Source organism: Zonotrichia albicollis, chromosome 3 (assembly GCF_047830755.1).
Source record: "Zonotrichia albicollis isolate bZonAlb1 chromosome 3, bZonAlb1.hap1, whole genome shotgun sequence".
NCBI lineage: Eukaryota > Metazoa > Chordata > Aves > Passeriformes > Passerellidae > Zonotrichia > Zonotrichia albicollis.
In genome coordinates this window covers 23,819,753-23,837,808 of record NC_133821.1, presented here as the reverse complement: position 1 = coordinate 23,837,808, position 18,056 = coordinate 23,819,753, and the positions used below count along the sequence as shown (strand labels likewise).

The 18,056-nt window shown below is 47.5% G+C and overlaps 2 protein-coding genes across 7 annotated transcripts in view; one reads left to right on the top strand and one right to left on the bottom strand.

The window, feature by feature from the left end:
* The first annotated feature begins 48 nt into the window (after positions 1–48).
* EIF4A3 (eukaryotic translation initiation factor 4A3) lies at positions 49–6,720 on the top strand. Its single transcript, XM_005489356.4, has 12 exons — positions 49–302; positions 477–549; positions 1,314–1,380; positions 2,226–2,288; positions 2,714–2,846; positions 3,458–3,538; positions 3,832–3,973; positions 4,757–4,895; positions 5,356–5,471; positions 6,097–6,204; positions 6,290–6,417; positions 6,525–6,720. Exons 1-12 carry the CDS (start codon positions 137–139, stop codon positions 6,539–6,541), a joined length of 1,233 nt encoding a protein of 410 aa, XP_005489413.1. The 5' UTR covers positions 49–136; the 3' UTR covers positions 6,542–6,720.
* A 3,594-nt stretch (positions 6,721–10,314) lies between these two features.
* The window catches only part of ATL2 (atlastin GTPase 2), a 38,935-nt gene continuing 31,193 nt past the window's right edge, over positions 10,315–18,056 (bottom strand). For 2 of the 6 annotated variants that reach the window (XM_014268729.3, XM_074536944.1), the window contains 6 exons: positions 17,562–17,689; positions 15,412–15,468; positions 14,545–14,616; positions 12,442–12,873; positions 11,201–11,215; positions 10,315–11,084 (listed from right to left, as the gene is read on the bottom strand). In XM_014268729.3, the coding sequence (XP_014124204.2) occupies positions 10,977–11,084; positions 11,201–11,215; positions 12,442–12,873; positions 14,545–14,616; positions 15,412–15,468; positions 17,562–17,689 (812 nt within the window). In that variant the 3' untranslated portion in view covers positions 10,315–10,976. The remainder of the gene's footprint in view (positions 11,085–11,200; positions 11,216–12,441; positions 12,874–14,544; positions 14,617–15,411; positions 15,469–17,561; positions 17,690–18,056) is intronic. The other 4 variants (XM_014268730.3, XM_074536943.1, XM_074536942.1 and 1 more) reach the window with 4 other exon arrangements.

Genomic DNA, 18,056 nt, shown 5'->3' with positions numbered 1-18,056 from the left:
CCCGTGCCCTCACGCGCACGCTCCGCGCAGGCGCACGCGCGCCAAGCCGCTCCCGGCCTGCCCCCCGCGCAGGCGCAGTGACGGAGCGGGGCGCGCGCGGCGGGCGTTGTGCGGCAGCGGCGGCGGCGGCGCGGCCATGGCGGGGTCCGCGGGGTCCGCGGGCGGCTCGGCGCGGAAGCGCCTCATGAAGGAGGAGGACATGACCAAGGTGGAGTTCGAGACCAGCGAGGAGGTGGACGTGACGCCCACCTTCGACACCATGGGCCTGCGGGAAGACCTGCTGCGCGGCATCTACGCCTACGGTGGGCGGCGGGGCCGGAGGGGAAGGGCCGCGGGGCCGGGGGCGCGGGGCCGGGGCTCGGGCGGAGGGCTCGGAGCGGTGCGGGGGCCGCGGCGGGGCCCGGATGTGCGGCCGGCCGCGCCTGCGCCCTGGGGCCCGGCCGGGCCTGGCCTGACGGTGTCTCTTGGCCCCGCAGGGTTCGAGAAGCCGTCGGCCATCCAGCAGCGAGCCATCAAGCAGATCATCAAGGGCAGGGACGTGATCGCCCAGTGAGTGCAGGGGGGATGTCGGGCACGTTCCTGCCTTGAGGCTGGAAGCGGGATCGGCCTGGGCTGGTGCCTGGCAGGGTGTGGGGAATGATCTGAAACTGGTGGGACACGGGCACAGGTTGGCCAGAGCTGCTGTGGGTGTCCCATCCCTGGAAATGCTCCAGGCCAGGCTGGATGGGGCTCTGGGCCATGCTGAGGTGGGAGGTGTTCCTTCCCATGGCAGGGTGGGGGATGGAGCTGGATGTTGTTTAATTCCCTTCCAATTCAAACTACTCTGTGGTTTTATGGTGTGACAAGCAAATAGTGAAATTGCCTAACTTGTTGTGATCCTCTGCCAGTTAATGCCAGAAGTTTGTTAGGTTTAGTTACTGTAAACAATACGTCTTAGAGACAAAGAAGGATATGCATCCCACTGAAAAAATCCTTTCTTGGTCACCAGTGCAAATCACTGGCCTTGCAAACTGCATTGGTTTATCTGTCATTTACTTGAAAAAAGTGTGTGTGTGGCAGATGGCAGAAAGTTAAAATGCTGGTCTGATTAGGAGTGAAGGTGCCAGAGCTGGGGGCCCTGGAGTGTTCTGTCCCTGGTGTTGCAGCTCTCAAAGCTGCCTGACAGCAGATCACACTGATCATGGCAAACCTTTGTTGGCACTGTTGAGTTCTTTGCACTGGAGGGTGGGAGAGAGCAGAGGGGTGGAATGTGTTGAATTGCCTGTGCTGTTTGTCCAGACATGCAGAGTATTCACCAAACATCTGTTTCTCAGGTCACAGTCGGGAACAGGGAAGACAGCAACGTTCTCCATATCTGTTCTGCAATGCCTGGATATACAGGTAATCTGAGAGCAGCACGTGCTAAAAACAATTTTTACCAAATCATTGGTCTTATCATAAAAGTGTGTTCTTTAAGAGTGATTAAATGAAGTTTTACTTTGAAATCTTTTCATTATGGGCAGTGAACCTCAGAATTCTGACTGAGAACTTCACCAGACTCTGTAACAATTTAACTGTTAAAGTCAGTCTGGTAAAATAAGTTCAGCTGATGTCTTGTAATGATAAAGTTGTCTTTAACAGCTGACCTCTTTCACCTGTTAGGGCTAAGTTAATCTCTCAGCAAGCAGAATTGTCTTCAGTCCCAATAGCATCATCAGCCTATCTGGTGATAGGTGATCTGATTCATTGCCCAGAATCAAAGCTGGGTTTTTGACTGACAGCTGTTTGCCATGTTCTGCTCAGGGACATTGTGTCCATCCAGCAGTTTTGGGGTATAACTTGGATGTGCAGATGCAGTTGAATAAAAGGGTTCTCAGTGGGCTGGGATTGTTACTCACCTGTCACTGTCTGAGGGCATAAAAATTAAGGTTTCATGTTCTAAGTGGAAAGTACAACTTTTGATTTATTTCTGTTAAGTGCTCGTAATACTTTTAGAGGTGACCCTTCAGAACTTTGTCTTGGAGTTCTTGAGCAATGCAAGGTGTTTATCTGAACCAAACACACAGAATTGAAGGACTTGAAATTTGTTTCTGTTTAGCAAGAAATGTACACACCTTTTTTTTTAGCCCAAAATTCTGTGCTAAATCCTTCAGCTGTGGCATTTCACAGCTTTGTTCTGTGATCATCACCTCTTGCATGCCTGGCTGTGCCTGTGGTTAATCCCTGTGATTCCCTGCTCTAACCAGGTCCGTGAGACCCAGGCCCTGATCCTGGCGCCGACTCGGGAGCTGGCTGTGCAGATCCAGAAGGTAGGAGCACTGCAGTCCCTGTCTGGGCAACCTTGCAAGGCCTGGGGCTGTGCTCTGGTCATTCTCTAGCAGAGCTCAGAGCAAACAAACAGCTTCCACTTTTTCTTCTGTTCCTGAGGGAAATAAAAAGTATGATTTGATATATTTGCTCCTTGGCATTATATTCATGGCTTTGGCAGACTGAGGTTTTGCAGAGCCTTGAGTTTTTAAGGCCAGCCCATCTAAAGCAGTTGTGATCCCTGAGGAAATGAGTTCCCAGTGTTTTAAAGCCTGCTGTTATGGAGGTTTGGGTAACAGACATTAAAAAATCCTTGTGCTGACATCTCTTAGAAAAGCCCACAGCATGGCTGCACAGACCAGCCTCTCCTGACAGAGGCAGCCTGGGCAGAGCTGGGGCAGTGAATCCCTTCCTTGGTCCCCAACAGGGCCTTCTCGCCCTGGGAGACTACATGAACGTGCAGTGCCACGCCTGCATCGGGGGCACCAACGTGGGCGAGGACATCCGCAAGCTGGATTATGGGCAGCACGTGGTGGCTGGCACTCCTGGCAGGGTGTTCGGTAAGGAAATTTGGCATTTGTTGTAACACTGGTAATGTAACATTGAGGGGAAGTGTAACAAGGTAACAACTTACTGCCCGTGTGCCTGGGAAAGACTGGGGAAAATCTGTGGTGATGGTATTTGCATTTTCTCAGTTTATGCTTTGCTTTCCATTGTTGAGGTGACTGTTTATGTGGTGGCTTTGGAAAAAGGAGGAAGTATTAAAGTCCCTGAATCTTGAAGGGGATAGGAGTTAGGCCCACGTTTTCTGTGTCCCAGTGGTTGCTCCATCTTTGTTAAATCAGTTGCACTCACAGCTGGTACCTTCTGGTTGCACTGAAGGAAGAATTTAACATTTACTGCTCATGCAGTTACCACAGGGGCAGTGTTGGCCTTCAAGCTCACAGGATTTGTGGATTCTGTTGACATAAAGTTCACCTAGCATTTTGTGTTTCTCACATCTGTCCCTCCTCCACCAAAATGCCCTGACAGTGGTGGGGCTCACTTTTGTTATTGTTGTGCCATGCCACCTGATGTACTTTTAGTTTCCTTAACTTAACCTTCAAGGATCAGACATCTACAGGAACAATGCCTTCAGAGCATTCTCATCTCACAAAGTGAAATCTTACAGATATGATTCGTCGCAGAAGTCTGAGAACTCGTGCCATCAAAATGCTGGTTTTGGATGAAGCAGATGAAATGCTCAATAAAGGTAAAACATTTATCTCCCTTCTACTTCCTTTCTCCTTGCTTCTTTGAGATTCTAGGGTGTCCCAGCTGGCAGGCCCACTTCTTAAAAGTTAAAGTTTAAAAAGTTAGACTATTACAGTTAGTTATAGGCTGGTTAAGGTACACAGCGAGCCTTGTCTGATGTTACTGACTCACACATTTATGTTCATCCCATAGTATAGACCCAGTTCTGAATTCCAGATCAGATTGTGGACGAGGAGGGTATTTGGGAGAGGGATGTGCTAACTGTTGTGTGTGGCTTGACTTGCACTGCAGGCTTCAAGGAGCAGATTTATGATGTGTACAGATACCTGCCTCCAGCCACACAGGTGGTTCTGATCAGCGCCACTTTGCCGCATGAAATCTTGGAGATGACCAACAAGTTCATGACAGACCCCATCCGCATCCTGGTGAAACGGTCAGTGAGTTTCCTTGGAGAGAGCAGGGACTCTGAGTTGATGCTGCCCTGGGCAGGTCACAGTGTCACTGATTTCAATGTACAGGGAGTCTCTGTGTTCCTTCTCATCGTTCCTGAGTGTCCACAGGTGTGCTCATGTCCTGTTTCCCAGCAGGGGCTGGCTTATCTCCCTGACTTTATCCTTGTCCACTTCTGTGTGCTGCTCCTCAGCACAGGACATTCCCTCATCCTTGAGGGAATGAGTCCCCTCACTCTCCTCATGGAAATCTATCCTTCACATTTATCCAATTGCTGGGCTCTCCCAGAGGATTTTTATAGGCTTCCTGTTAAAATTTCCTATTACACAGCAGGCAAAAAGCCCCTTTAGCCAACTGATCCTGGGTGTTCTCAGAGGCACAGTTCACATCTGGTGGCGTCACAGATCCTTGTGCACTGGGACCAGGAAGGAGCCTCCCTCTTGCCTGAGCTCTTAAGACTGCCCCATTTAGTACATTCGAGCTTGTTGAGACTTTGTTCAGTCTCTCTTGTCAGGAAGCTGGAATGTAAAAGTGGTGAGAACAGAAATGTTCCCCTTTGGAGCTGGCTGGCTGGAGCAGAGCCGTTCCAATCTCTGCTGAACAGGTCACATTCAGGGCTTTTCTTAAAGCTGAGTTTTCCCAGGACTTTCTAGAACAATTTGGATTCCATCTGGACCCAGCAGCTTACAGCACATGGGGCAGAGGAGTGGTCTCTGGTGAAGCACACCCAGCCCCTCTTAACTGCTTGTGGTGCTCTTCCCCGCAGTGATGAGTTGACCCTCGAAGGAATCAAGCAGTTTTTCGTGGCTGTGGAGAGGGAAGAGTGGAAGTTTGATACCTTGTGTGATCTCTACGACACGCTGACCATCACCCAGGCTGTCATCTTCTGTAACACCAAGAGAAAGGTACAGGGGCCACCAGAGGGGCTTGGTGCTTCCTGAGGGTGACTCCAACAATGCTGGTTTAGTTCTTAAGAGGTCTGGTTGCTCCCCCATTTGAAATAGTTCAGTAGGACCAGAGGTTAAACCTTTGGGATGTGCCTAACTTAAAGCAACAGAGGCAGATCTGAGACAGCTGACAGGAATTGCCGTTTTAGAAAAGTAAGAATGTGCTCAGTCTAACTGCTTATAATTCCTGGAGCAAACCCACACTCCCTGAATAAATGCTCCTAATTCCTTTCCTCTCAGGGCTTGTGGAGCCCTGTATCATACAGCTGATGCTTTGTAAGGATTATTTATTTCCCTTAGTCTCAGAATGCTTGTGGAAGTGTCTCAGTCCATACCAGCTCATCTCAGCAAACATTCTGGAGCTCAGCCGCTGTGCTTGGCTGTCTGAGCAAGGAGCTAACCCAGGCTGTGTTCACAGGTGGACTGGCTCACAGAGAAGATGAGGGAAGCCAACTTCACCGTTTCCTCCATGCATGGGGACATGCCCCAGAAGGAGAGAGAGTCCATCATGAAAGAGTTCAGATCTGGCGCAAGGTAAATGCCCCAAATAGCACTGCTTAGATCAGTAATGCCTCTGTCTCAAGGCTTTGCTCAGCTCAGATTGAGGAGAACTCTGATTTCCTGTTGTGTGGAAGGGTTGAGAGCTTGCCTTTTTCCAAGGAGGGACACTCATACCTCTGGGTGTAGAATTAGTCTGTTCTATTTTGCTGAAGACGTTGGAAGTTGCTGCATTTAAAATTCAAGGAGAAATGTTTGTGCTCCATCCTCGGTATTTTAAACACTTGGGAGCATTATTCCTTCTGAAAGATCCTAGCTGTGTTGGTCCTGCCTTGGCTGAAGTTTGGTGCTAGTGCAAGGGACAGCTTTCCATGCAGCAGAAGTGTGGATGCTGCTGGTGTGCTGTGGGCAGTGGGGAGCATGGAATAGCAGGGGATGCTCTGTGCAGGAGCCTGGGGGTTCCCAGAAAAGAAGGGATGCTCTGTGCAGGAGACTGGGGATTCCCAGAAAAGAGGAGATGCTCTGTGCAGGAGCCTGGGGGTTCCCAGAAAAGAGGGGATGCTCTGTGCTGGAGACTGGGGATTCCCAGAAAAGAGGGGATGCTCTGTGCTGGAGACTGGGGATTCCCAGAAAAGTCCTGACTGTGCCCTTTTCTTTGCAGCCGAGTTCTCATTTCCACAGACGTTTGGGCTCGAGGCCTGGATGTGCCTCAGGTGTCGCTGATCATTAACTACGACCTGCCCAACAACAGAGAGCTCTACATACACAGGTAGGCTGGGGCTTCCCTCGGGCCCCTGGGGCTGGGGGAAGGCTCCCACAGTGGCTCCATTGCCTCTTCCCTCGTGCCTGTGCAGGATCGGCCGCTCGGGCAGGTACGGCCGGAAAGGCGTCGCCATCAACTTTGTGAAGAACGACGACATCCGCATCCTGCGGGACATTGAGCAGTACTACTCCACCCAGATCGATGAGATGCCCATGAACGGTGCGTGCTGCTGGCCCTTCCTCTGGGGGCAGCCTGGGGCAGCAGTGCTGGGCTGTGAGTCACACACTCAGCTAATGCTTCTAATCCTTGCCTTTACTCTTTTTCAGTTGCTGATCTGATCTGAAGGTCCGTGGTTAGTGGGAAGTTGTACCTTTTGGTACCCTCCATAATTCTCTTTTGGACCCACATCCTTTTATCGTATTTGTCATATGTTCTTGAGTTGAGCTGCACTTGAGAACTTGTGTAAATATTGTCTGTACTCCCACCCATGTTTTTCAATTAAAAAAGGAAGTTTTACCATAACTTGTGCTTAATTACTTTAACCCAGCACAGTAACAGGCAGGGAGTTTTGAGATACTGCTGTACTTGGCTGGCATAATGAAACAAAACACTGGACACTGCCCATATCTGGGTTCATAGAACACAGGGCTTCCTGTTCTCTACCCTTTTGTTATTGTTGTGCCACGCCACCTGATGTACTTTTAGTTTCCTTAACTTAACCTTCAGGGATCAGACATCTACAGGAAAAATCTGTGGCCTGGCCCTAGTCTGCTGTAGGAAAATTAAGTTAGGAGATAGCCAGAAATTTCCTGCTGGTCAAGTCTTTCTGGAGCCAGAAATCACCACATGTAGTGCTCCAGATGGGGATTTCCTATCCCAAGGAGCTTGGGCACACACCAGAACAGAAGGAGCAAGTATCCTGTCTTGTCACCTTCTCCACCTCTTTCTGCTGCTGTACCTCGTTACATCTGCCCTCTCACCTCTGGTCCTGTGTTTCTCTCTGGCACAATGCTGTACTTTGCCAGCTGTAGGATCTTCCATGTAGCTTTCCTGCCTCACTCTGCCGTGTCCCTCTGTGAGGCAGGAGTTAGCCACAGGTCAGTTACCATCTTCTGCTCTCTTTTTCCTGCTAAACTTGGCTTTTTGCGTGCTCAGGAAGGACAGGGCAAGCAAGGCCTGAGTACACCACAGTTTGCACAGTTGGATCAGTGCTCAGAACTCCTTTCCTGAGTAGCAGTGGAATAGCCCAGGTAGAGAAAGCAGCTGCCACCTCCTTTAAAGCCCTGTGAAACTCCTCAGTTCCCCGAGGAACCCACTCTGTGCACCAACCTGATGTTCTTAACAGGACTCAGAAGGTGAGAAATGCTAAGCTTGTTCTACTAGGAATACTGATTGTTAGGGGATTGTCCATGGAGGTGAGGCCACTACAGCTTCATGTCCCCACGTGCCACCAGCAGCAAGGCTGAGCCAGCATTCCCACAGGGAATGTGCTCACACCATCCTTCTAGGTCAGTGGCACAACAGCACTAACACCCTCACCTGCCCCTGGTCACCATGAAAGGCTGTTGGGGACAATACACACACAGGCTCTGTATCCCTCCAGAACTGGGCAAGGAGGCTCAGCTCAGCCAGGATCCAGCCTGGGGATGATCACCAGTCTGCTCCAGCAGCCAGCAGATGGACATGGCCCCCAGCTGCACCCCTGACATCCCCACGGTGCCTGCCTCCAGCAGCTGCCCTTGAGACACAAGTCTGCCCTCAAGTGGCCCTTGCAGAGCCTCTCTTGCCCCCACAGAGGCAGTCACACATGAAAATGGAGCCCCCAGCCCCCAGACCAGCCCAGACCTTGTCCCTCACACAAAAACAGATGTGTCCAGCCAGACCTAGAACTGCTCCCACACCTGGCTCCCAGGCCCCTTACCCTCCTTGCTGGCTAAATCCAGCTCGCTGTTCAAGTGACACAACCTCACTCCAGCTGCTGCCACTCCAAACGTGCAGGTCCCATTCCAGTGCCTGGCACTTTGATCTCTGTGCCCACAGAGTGGAGTCCCCTTTTCCAGGGAAGGGTGAGATAGGCTTAACAATCAACACAGCCAAACAAGGACATGCTCCAGGCCATTTCCAAACCCTTTTCTAGACCTGGTTAAAAGTCATCTTGACCCCTCCCCTTCCCTCCCTTCCATCCCTCCCACAAGCTCGAGGGGATTTTGCATTCATGCTGCAACTTGGTGGCACAGTGTTCAGGAACTGCACCCATAAACCCTGAAGAGTCCATATAAAGCCTCCCAACTCCTTATCCACGTGCTAGGAAGAGTTCTGCTTTTCCCATCTCCGCAGGGCACAGCTTCAAATCTGACCTGCACCTTCCTGGAGACCGGGAGCAGCAAGGGCAGGCATGGCCCTGTCAGCCCCCGTGTGACTCATTTGCTTAGTAAGAGATTAATCACCAAAGCCCAGGCTTGTTTGAATAACAGTATTTAATCTGTACAGGTTGAGATAATCATAAAATGCGACATTCCTACCTCATCTTTAGCATCATTCCCCTGGAGCTGAGCCCTCACCTGCAGAGGGCAGGTAACCACCACTCCCCAGCAGTTCTTTGCAGTGCAAAAGTCACAGTGCAATTGCTTTAGTCCTAGACAGATGATTTCCCTCACTCAAGAGAGGGGAGATGTTAAAGCTCAAATGTTGATGAAAATTGTTACCATTTAGGAATGCAAAAAACCCAGCTATTGCACACAGCCATTTCCAGCTGAAACTACAGCAGTTAATTGTTTAGCTGCCTTTACACTCCACACAGTTGATACTGATTTAGCCAAGAATGAAAGTAAAGCCAGTAACAAGATTTCAGAGTGATACAATTGTCGGAGGGCAGAATCTGACAAGCAACTCCACAAGTCAAAAGCGTGCTTAAGAACAGCAGGAGGTTTTCCTATACAGGGAGGGGGTATGAGCTGGACAGAGGTCACCTTCCAGAGACAAGCATGAGAGGAACATCGGCTTCAATAGAAAGCTATGAAGTACAATAGAACAAATCTGTTCATATAATTGTCAGGATAAGTATTTGACATAGTTTATGTAGTAGAATACAATACTTGAACATCTTTTAAAAATAAGCACGGATTTCATTTAATATATACACAACTGATTTTAATCATGTACTGAAAATAAATTACAGGAAATAACTTTAAAATGCAACAGAAGACAAGAGTTTCACAACAAACATTCCCATTGATTTTTCCAAGGGGGTGAGAGATTGCAGTGCTCAAGGCAGGTAAATATCACAAATATATCAAAAAACTTCAAATTGTTGATGCATTCACACATTTACATGAGCCACAAACATTCCTTTACAGGAACTGCACTTAGCTACCACAGAACCAGGTTTTGCCATAAACTACAAAACTTTGATACAAAATCGTATTTATATATTTATATTTCATATACATGCCCTATCTGTGATTTCTTAAAAAATAAAAACTAAACACACTGTACAGACAATCCTAACTCATTGCTTGGTAGCTGTAGGCAACATTTTTGGATGGAATTTCTTCCCCAGTAGAATTAATGGCAATATTATATACATGAAGGCTAAACTGCAGAAAAAGACAGCTCAGTTCCGATATGCACCTCCCTCGGGACCAGGTCTGCGAGTTCAAGGCGAGACACCCTCTGCGCTGAGCCACTGCCTCCCTGACAGCCCAGTTCTGCGTGAGGAACCAGCACATGCATCTGTGTAACACTGGGACAAGGCAAGAAAGCAGGAGACGCGTTGTAATGGAGGGGCTGCTCCGACGGCTGCACCGGCCGCACACAGGAACACTGGCGGGAGCTGCCGGGGTGGTGCCGAGCCGGGGCCATCGGGGAGAGCACAGCTGCAGGGGGCTGATGGCGACACTCCCTGAAGTCAGCTGCTGCAGGGGACGGGCTCCCCTGTAAGCCAGAGCCCGCACGGACTCACAACGCTGGGGAAGTTCCCCCTCCCTCCCCCAAACGCGTAAAACTGAGCCGCTCCCTCCCACCCCAGCGGGCTCCATGGCACCAGTTTGTCTGAGAGCTGAGCACTGACAAATGTAACTCTTCCCCGGTGATGGCAGCAATCTGTGAAGCCAATCACACTAAACTACTTCTACAGTTGATTGTAAACTTTGGTTTATTTTTATTTATTTTTTTTTTATTATTGAGTTCTCATGGTACAGCAAGCATGTCTAGGATGAGAGGGCAGAGTTGAAGAGGAGACGAACTGTCAGTCTGTCTTTAGTCTGGCATGGTGAGCCACCTGCTCGGTCAGGCCTGCTTTGATAGAGTTTTTTACAGACTGCCTCATATGATCCTCCATCAAATTATCACTCATGGGCTTCAACACCTGTGGAATGAGAGATGTGCAAAAGAAACAAGAAAATGAGGTAACTAAGGAAAAGAAGATATAAAATCATATAAAGAGATGAGATTTGAAATCATGAAAAAACTTAGAATGATGAAGTCTGACACAAAGTGGCATGAACTGAAAGAGAAATGAATTTTGCTGCTAGAGTAATGAGGTTAAAGCAGTCACATGCTATGGACACAAGTGATACCCCTCCTACACAGCAGTATTTCACTGAATTCAAACCACTTTACAGTTCCTAGAAGATGGATGTGCAATTCCATACCCCATATGCAGCATCAGTCTGGTATGGTTACAGCATTTATGCAGACCGGCCCAGACGGTCCAGCTTATTGTCCTATATGTGTAAGTGTGAACACTTCAGATACAGAAAGAAAGTTAAAAATACTGGCTAGTTTTTCTTCTTGTTATTGTTGGATGAGAGTCGCTGTCGCGGCACTGATGTGAGAGCACGACGAACCGTTCGGCGTCTAAGGACTTCAAAGAGTTTGGAAAACACCTAAAACATGAATTCAGCTGTTAGGAAAAAGGGCTCTCACAACACAGCAGAAACTCAATCAAGTTCAGAAAAACAAAAAAAAAAAACAAAAAACCTGATTGCCAGTAACTTCTCACCTTCCTGGGATTCCTCTGAAGCAAGGAGGGAAAAGAAAGGCAGAGATTCAGAAAAATCAACAGCAAGAATGAGTATTTAATCAGAGTGACTCAGGACTGCAGTGCTTTGCATGTTACTGGTGATGTGCAGCTCTAACAGCAACGCTGCTGAGGGCTTTTGGAGACCCCTTCCTCCAGCCCCCAGGTGGCAAGCTCCTGCCAGCATAAGCCAAGCTCTCCCCATCCCAGGGAAGGCAGCAGCCAAACCAAGCCTTTTGTGCAGCAGCAGCTCCAGTAGTACTGGAGAGCCTCAATTTTAATCACTAGTCAGTGATGCTTACTCAAGATTTGGCTACCAACTCTTACTTACTGATGCTCATTTCCCGCTTTTAAAGAACCCACTTTTTATGCTCCAGTGGAACTTAAAGCCTGACTGGCACCCTCAGGCTGAGCAGGTTGCTCAGATAGGCCTAGTGTACCAGTGCCTAGGATCAGCCTTGAACACAGGAATTTTCCAGCTGTGGAAGCAAGCATCTGTGCAGAAGGCTGCAGTTAGTTATCTGCTCATGCCTCATAGGACACACTTTAATGTCACCCCAGATAAGCTCAGTGCACCCTTTATTTCCAGTAACAACTGCAGCAAAGTGCTTTCCTTCTACTGGCACTGGACAGAGCTAGTCAGAATGCTCCAAAAACTACTGGTCAGGAATTCTCTACATTGACTTTACTGGCACAGTTAAGTTTAGGCAGCAAAATCTCTATGCAGAAAGTTTTCTCTTCCAGCTCTGTTGTCCTTACACTCACATCTTTTCTTCCAGGAATTTGTTGAGCATTCCTTGCAAACAGCAGTTGCACCCACTGAAGCTGTCACAGACAGCACAGGTCTCCCTGATGGATGAAATCTGCTGTGCACCCTCTGGGAGCAGCTGCTGAAAGCCATCACTCAGCCCGTTCTCTCCAAGGACTAATCAATTCCTTGCTCTGAATAAGGAAAGAGTTTTGAAGTGTCCCCTCTACCATCTAAGTAACCTTCTGCACCTCAAGTAGCACTTGTTTGATAATATCCTAAGCTTATTTAACATTCCTTGTGTGCAGCATCTGTTCCTGAAGAGAGCAGTCACACTACTGAGCAGATTTTCCCTTTGGCAGCACTAGCATTCTCTATTAGGTCTAGAGCAGCTTTTCCCTCTCAGCACTGAACAGAAGCTGTTTGATTTGTCTGCTCAAGACAGCAAGATTTTGCAATAAAGACAGATACCAACCTGTTCCCATATAGCTTCAGCGATCTGATCAATGGCTGTTCCAACTTCTCTGAATTCCCCAGAGTACTTAACGTATGCCCAAGTACAAAACGATATAAGAGCCATCCCCAGCACGAGATTACACAGGGCAGCTATGGAGTTCATGCCAAGGAACCCAGTCAGTCCTGAGATTATGTACATGGCAAACATGACTGCAAACAGAGTGGCAGGGGTACGAGCAGCATAAAAGATGTTTTTGCCATCGTTGTGCTTCACAAAGTTTGCATAGATCTCTTCGATTTCCCCTTCCAGTTGCTCCTGGTAGCGCCGGCAGAACTCCTCCCCTCCCATCTTCTTGACGGAGCGGAACTGGCGGATGGCGCTCTCACGGAAATCCTGGTGCTTCTGCTCCAGGTCCGACGGGGCAATGTAAGGCTTATCTCCCCCACACACCTGAGGGACAAGCAGACACCATGGAATCACACCCTGAGAGCAGCTGCCCCTCGCTGCCCCCTCGGCTCTGCGAGCCCCAGGCCAAGCCAAAGGGATTTGGGGTCCTGGCAGGGCAGGAGCCTCACCCATCCAACCACACCCAGACCCACAGCACAGGAATGAATTCATGCTTCCTCTGTTCTCCTCAGGCAAGCCCAGAAGGACAGGACAACAGCCACACACACATCCCTGCTTTTCCCCAGAATGAAGTCCTCCACATCCCAAAACTCCCTGGAAAATGCCTGCCAGTCTCACCCTTCAGAACAGCTTTTTCACATTGCTCAGAGCACGTTAAACACCAGGAGCTGCTGAGGGATCAAGAGGCCACCACACAAGTAACTGCCACTGTTTTCTTATCCTCTGTGACGCTGCACCTGTTGTTCCTTACATTTCAGGTCATTAGGGGGACAGTATTTTGGTTCTGCACACTCAGCAAAGGAGGGCTTTGGTTCATGAGGACAACTCAGAGGCTGCAGCAAGAACTACCTTTACATAATCGAGTTTTAAATCCAAAGAGTTCCCACTTCTGTTCTTAAAAATAGAAGTTTCAGAGCTGTGTCAGATCAAGAACATCATATGAGACATCTGGATAAAAAACTATTCCATAATTTGTGCATATCTCTACAGTGATATAAAAATATACAGTACTGGGGAACATTACTATGGAAACAAAGTCTGTTTAAAAGAACATCTGTTTCTGTTTATTCCCTGCCCCAAGTTAGAAACCTTACTGCTACAGAGTCTCAACTACCATTGAAGATTCAAGTTTGGAAGGCAGACTTGGCACTTATTATAAACAACACATTTACTATTTCAAGACATTTTCCAAAATGGAAATAGAGGAGTTCCCTTAAACCAGCAGAGCATTCTCCAAACAGCCTGCTAACAAATGGAACTGGATTGTCTGCTACTAGCACTAGGTCTTACTTTAATTTCAAAACAACTACTTCAGCAATTAAGAACACAATTAGCCTAATTAATGGGGAGCCATGTTTATAGCATGTTCTCACACCTACTGGTCTTTCTGGTTGTACAGTTTCACAATAAGCACAGTCCTGTTAAGCTTTACGAGACAGGTAATGCTTTTCAGAATTTCCTAAGATAAAACCTTGCCTACCACTACATTAAAGTATGAAATCCATCCAGCATTCAGCCTAGAACCATATCAGATCACTATCTTCAAGAGAAGAAGCAAGTGGGAAATTACATACACAAGTTTTTCAAAGTAATTCTTGTCTTCAAAGGGGTTTCTTTACATTTTTGAATCACTTCAATGCTTGGATTTTACAGCTAATGAATGACCACGATTCAGAAGCATGAGGCTACAGAACTAGAATTCCACCCCTGTGAAAGCCTGACACAACACATGTCTGCTCACCTGCTGGTGCATTTCGTGCCACAGGGTTTCGAGATGCCTGTCAGGGGCCACAGAGGGAACTAACAGGTGGGAATCCTGCACACACCCCCATTCTCAGACCTCCCCAGCATCACAGGCAGGCTCAGAGAGCAAAAAACACACAGGTCCTGGCCCTGAGTCAGCTTCCCCCACTGAAGTGCTCACACAGAGGGCACCATGGAAGCTGAAGGCCTGTGTTTGCATGCAGGTGTTTAGGAAAGGTTGTGCCATCATACCTGCTCCATGCCTTTGCTGTACAAGTCTTTTGCTCCTGCCACAGCAGCAAGATTGTTCGCCTCAGCTGTTGCCTAGAAAACATGGAGCATCCTGTGTCACTCACAGCATGGCCAGGTTTTACACAGCACTGCACTCCAAACATACCCCCAAAACCTCCACAGCTCCTGATGGCCAGGAAAAGGCCACACAAAAATAAGTGAAGTTCAGCAACAGACATTAAAACATATTGCTGCCCTTCTTCAGCTTTCTAGCACAGCTGCAAACAAACCTCAGTTTGTTCCTACAGCCTTTTCAACATGAGCAATCTCCTCTGAATGCTCTACTGTTAATAAGCACGTAAGGGTCACTAAACTATTATATTTTAATCCTGGTACTGGATTACTTCCAGTACCCAAGAGGAAAGAAGGAATCTGGGATTATTTCTACATTACAGATGTACAGTTTTGGTCTCAATTGTAATTGTCAAGTTTGTTAAGAATTTAAGTCTTATTTTCTACCTATGTCATGTCAGGGACAATTATTGTAGTTAAAGCTGCAAGATGTCATTTTCTGGATATCTCCCAGCCAAACAGCAAGTTACAGGAAAAGAATGCTTGGACAGTAAAGCAGCTAAAAAACACAACCAACCAAACAGAACCCAGCTCAATTTGGTTGATTTAATTTCATTTGGTTGCTGAAACTGAGGGAAAAGTACTCAACCACCACAGTTCAGGTGGCTTTCAAAGCACACAGATCCTTCCAGAACTACAGCTGTGGGGGGGGGGGGGGGGGACTCAGGCCCACAGCAGTCATGATTCCTCAGCTGAAAAGAACTTATAAAGTACACATCATCTAATAGTCAGGTTATTTGAAAGAAAATAAAATACCTGCAGCATAGATTTTGGATGAGGTAGCTCCTCTCCTTGATAGATTTTAATGTAAGCCTGGGAGGGAGAAAAAGAGTTTATTTTTATAAACATTTGTGCTTTAGGAGAATAAGAAATGGGGGATGATACAAAGACAGAGCTCAGATTATTTCTCTGTAATAGTGCTGAACACTAATTATGCAATTTTCTTCACAGAAGTCTGGCAATTTTTTCCCCCTCACTTTCCTATGCTGGGGCCCAGCAGGGCAGCAGAGCACCCTGACACCACCCCTGTCCCAAGATGTGACAGGTTTTGACAGCCGGTTTCTACTCCCTCAAATACTTAAGGTCTTTGCTAGACAGGGAATCTTCACCCATAACAAAAGAGTGGAGATGACTATCCCAACCTTTCTGGCAAGAGGTCTGCTCAAATTTACCCCAGTGCTGGGAGAACCAATATTTACATTTCTCCACATGCCTTGATCTACTGTAGTGTAGGAGAAAAAAGAAACAGATCAAGGCACTTTGTACAGACAGAGCTGAGCAGACAAAACACTTCCAGGCAGCCTACCCCACTGTGCCCCACCCCACTTATCCTCAGGGGTCCTTTCTGTCCCCAGGGTTCCAGGGGGCTGGAAGAGAACACACACACTTCATTTCTTGTGCAGCCCCCACAGGCTGGCCCTGGCACAGCTCCTGGGGACAGGGAAGTGGGGCACAGCAGGCAGCAGCAGCCATTCCAGGGCCTTGGACAAGCTGTGCAAGTTACACCAGCAAGGCCACTCTCAGCCCCTTGAGGGGAGTCTGTCCTCTCTCTCTTCTCACCACAGCTGCCCTCCCTCCCTGCCCTGGCTGCCAGCCTCAGGCCTGAGGATTTTCTGCTCCAAGGGAGGAGAGAACAAGGTTATCAGGGTCCCCATGTACTCGGTGCTCTAGGTTGCAGAACAACCTACAAAAACATATAGAGTTATACAGGACTCTGGTCCCTTGACAGCCTCCTTGCTCCTGCAGCTATTTCCTCCAAGTAAAAGCCCTACAGTTCCCAGCTCAGGCCTCACAATCTCAGCTTCAGATGCACAGTCCCAAGGGAGCAGGCCTCTTTAGTTACATAAGCATGGCATTTCTGCAGCACCCCACAGCACTGCTCCCCAAATGGATACAGGATACAAATCAGCTTTCCAGCAGTGGTTTTACTCTTGGGTTTTATGATGCAGTGCTTTCTAAACATGCTGAACATGCCCTCCCTGCACTGTACCTGAGTGGGTCCTACTAGAGAAAAACTAGAGCAAACAGCAGCGTGCAACCATGTAAACAGAGAGAGTGAACCTCTGCACTGCCGTGCTGGTTTTACACTTGCCAGAACAGCCATCACTTCTGCATCTCATACCATGTCTTTCCTTCAAAAAGTTACTTTGTTTTACAAGTGAAGTTAAATGAGCTCTGGTCTCAAATTCCTTCCTTGCATAGTTTGTTTCATAACATCAGCCTAACTTTTCTATCCCAAAAGTAGCAATGCAAAACTCCTGTCTTTAGGAGACAGCGGCATCATTCCCACCAAACCAACTGTCTAAGTAGTCCCAATTAAAAAAAAAAAAGGCTACACACACCATCCCTGGTGATGTAGAGATTATGTTATCACATTTCTGCTGGTGTCACCATGATACCAAAAAAGCTCAAGACTAACAGCTGTGAGTATCCTGCAAAAATATTTCAGAGCACAGTGGTGCTACACATGCAAGTGTTTAGAAAGCACCTTCCCTGCATGTTAAAAATCCAGAAGGGAGTATCTGAAATTCTCATTGCATTCCTATGAGTTTAAGAGCTGTTTTTCTATCTGTAAAAACTACATGACCAAAACAAAAAAAAACCAACTGGGATTTCAAAGTAGGAAAAAAATATCTACTAAAGCTTGAGCTATCTCAGCCTACTCACAGAGAGGAAAATTAAAACTACCAACCCACAAATTTTGCTAACAGTAGCTTGCAAAGAGCCGTACTGCTAGGAAGTAGTGTGCCAGTTCTGGAAAGTCAGAGTAATGAAGTGAAAATAAAAGTGAGCTGATCAGCGAGTGTCAGCCTAGATATCCTATCTTCTCTGGGAACAACATGGCCTAAAATTAGAATACTGTCTTTTAAGCTATTAACAGAAATAATTAGTATGAGTTTGCTTACCTTGAAGTATTCTACAAGATCTCTACAGGTCACCTTGGATCCACTAATCTCTTTTTCTACCAAGTTTTCAGGGGCAAGCAGTAACGGTATCAAATTCCGCAGTTCATTCTTAAAATCCTCATCTATATCTAGTAAAATTCAATCAATTTCAAGAAAAAAGTGGTTAGTTTTTAATCTTATATCTCCTAAAGGAACAGTGATAGCCCACAATTCTTCTAAATCTACAACATCACAATGCTGAACTGTATTTTTACGGTATTTAAAGGCTTACAAACAGAATATAGCTTTAGTAAATTCTAACTACTCCCAGTTAGTAGTACTCTAATGTACCAATCTTAACTGGGACAACAAGGTGCCACTATCCTTTCAGTATTTTAAATGCACTTCCCCAATGACACCAATGCCCAATGACCTCACAGGGTGTGCCCTCAGCACAGCAGGGGCTGGCACCCCACCACTGCAACTCACTGTTACAGCCCTTGCCATCCTGATGCA

Bases quoted from the DNA above. Each gene is read 5' to 3' on its own strand.
- EIF4A3 (XM_005489356.4), top strand. From the start codon at position 137: ATGGCGGGGTCCGCGGGGTCCGCGGGCGGCTCGGCGCGGAAGCGCCTC. The intron at 550-1,313 runs GTGAGTGCAGGG...TCTGTTTCTCAG, and splicing joins GGCAGGGACGTGATCGCCCA to GTCACAGTCGGGAACAGGGA. The intron at 1,381-2,225 runs GTAATCTGAGAG...TGCTCTAACCAG, and splicing joins TGCAATGCCTGGATATACAG to GTCCGTGAGACCCAGGCCCT.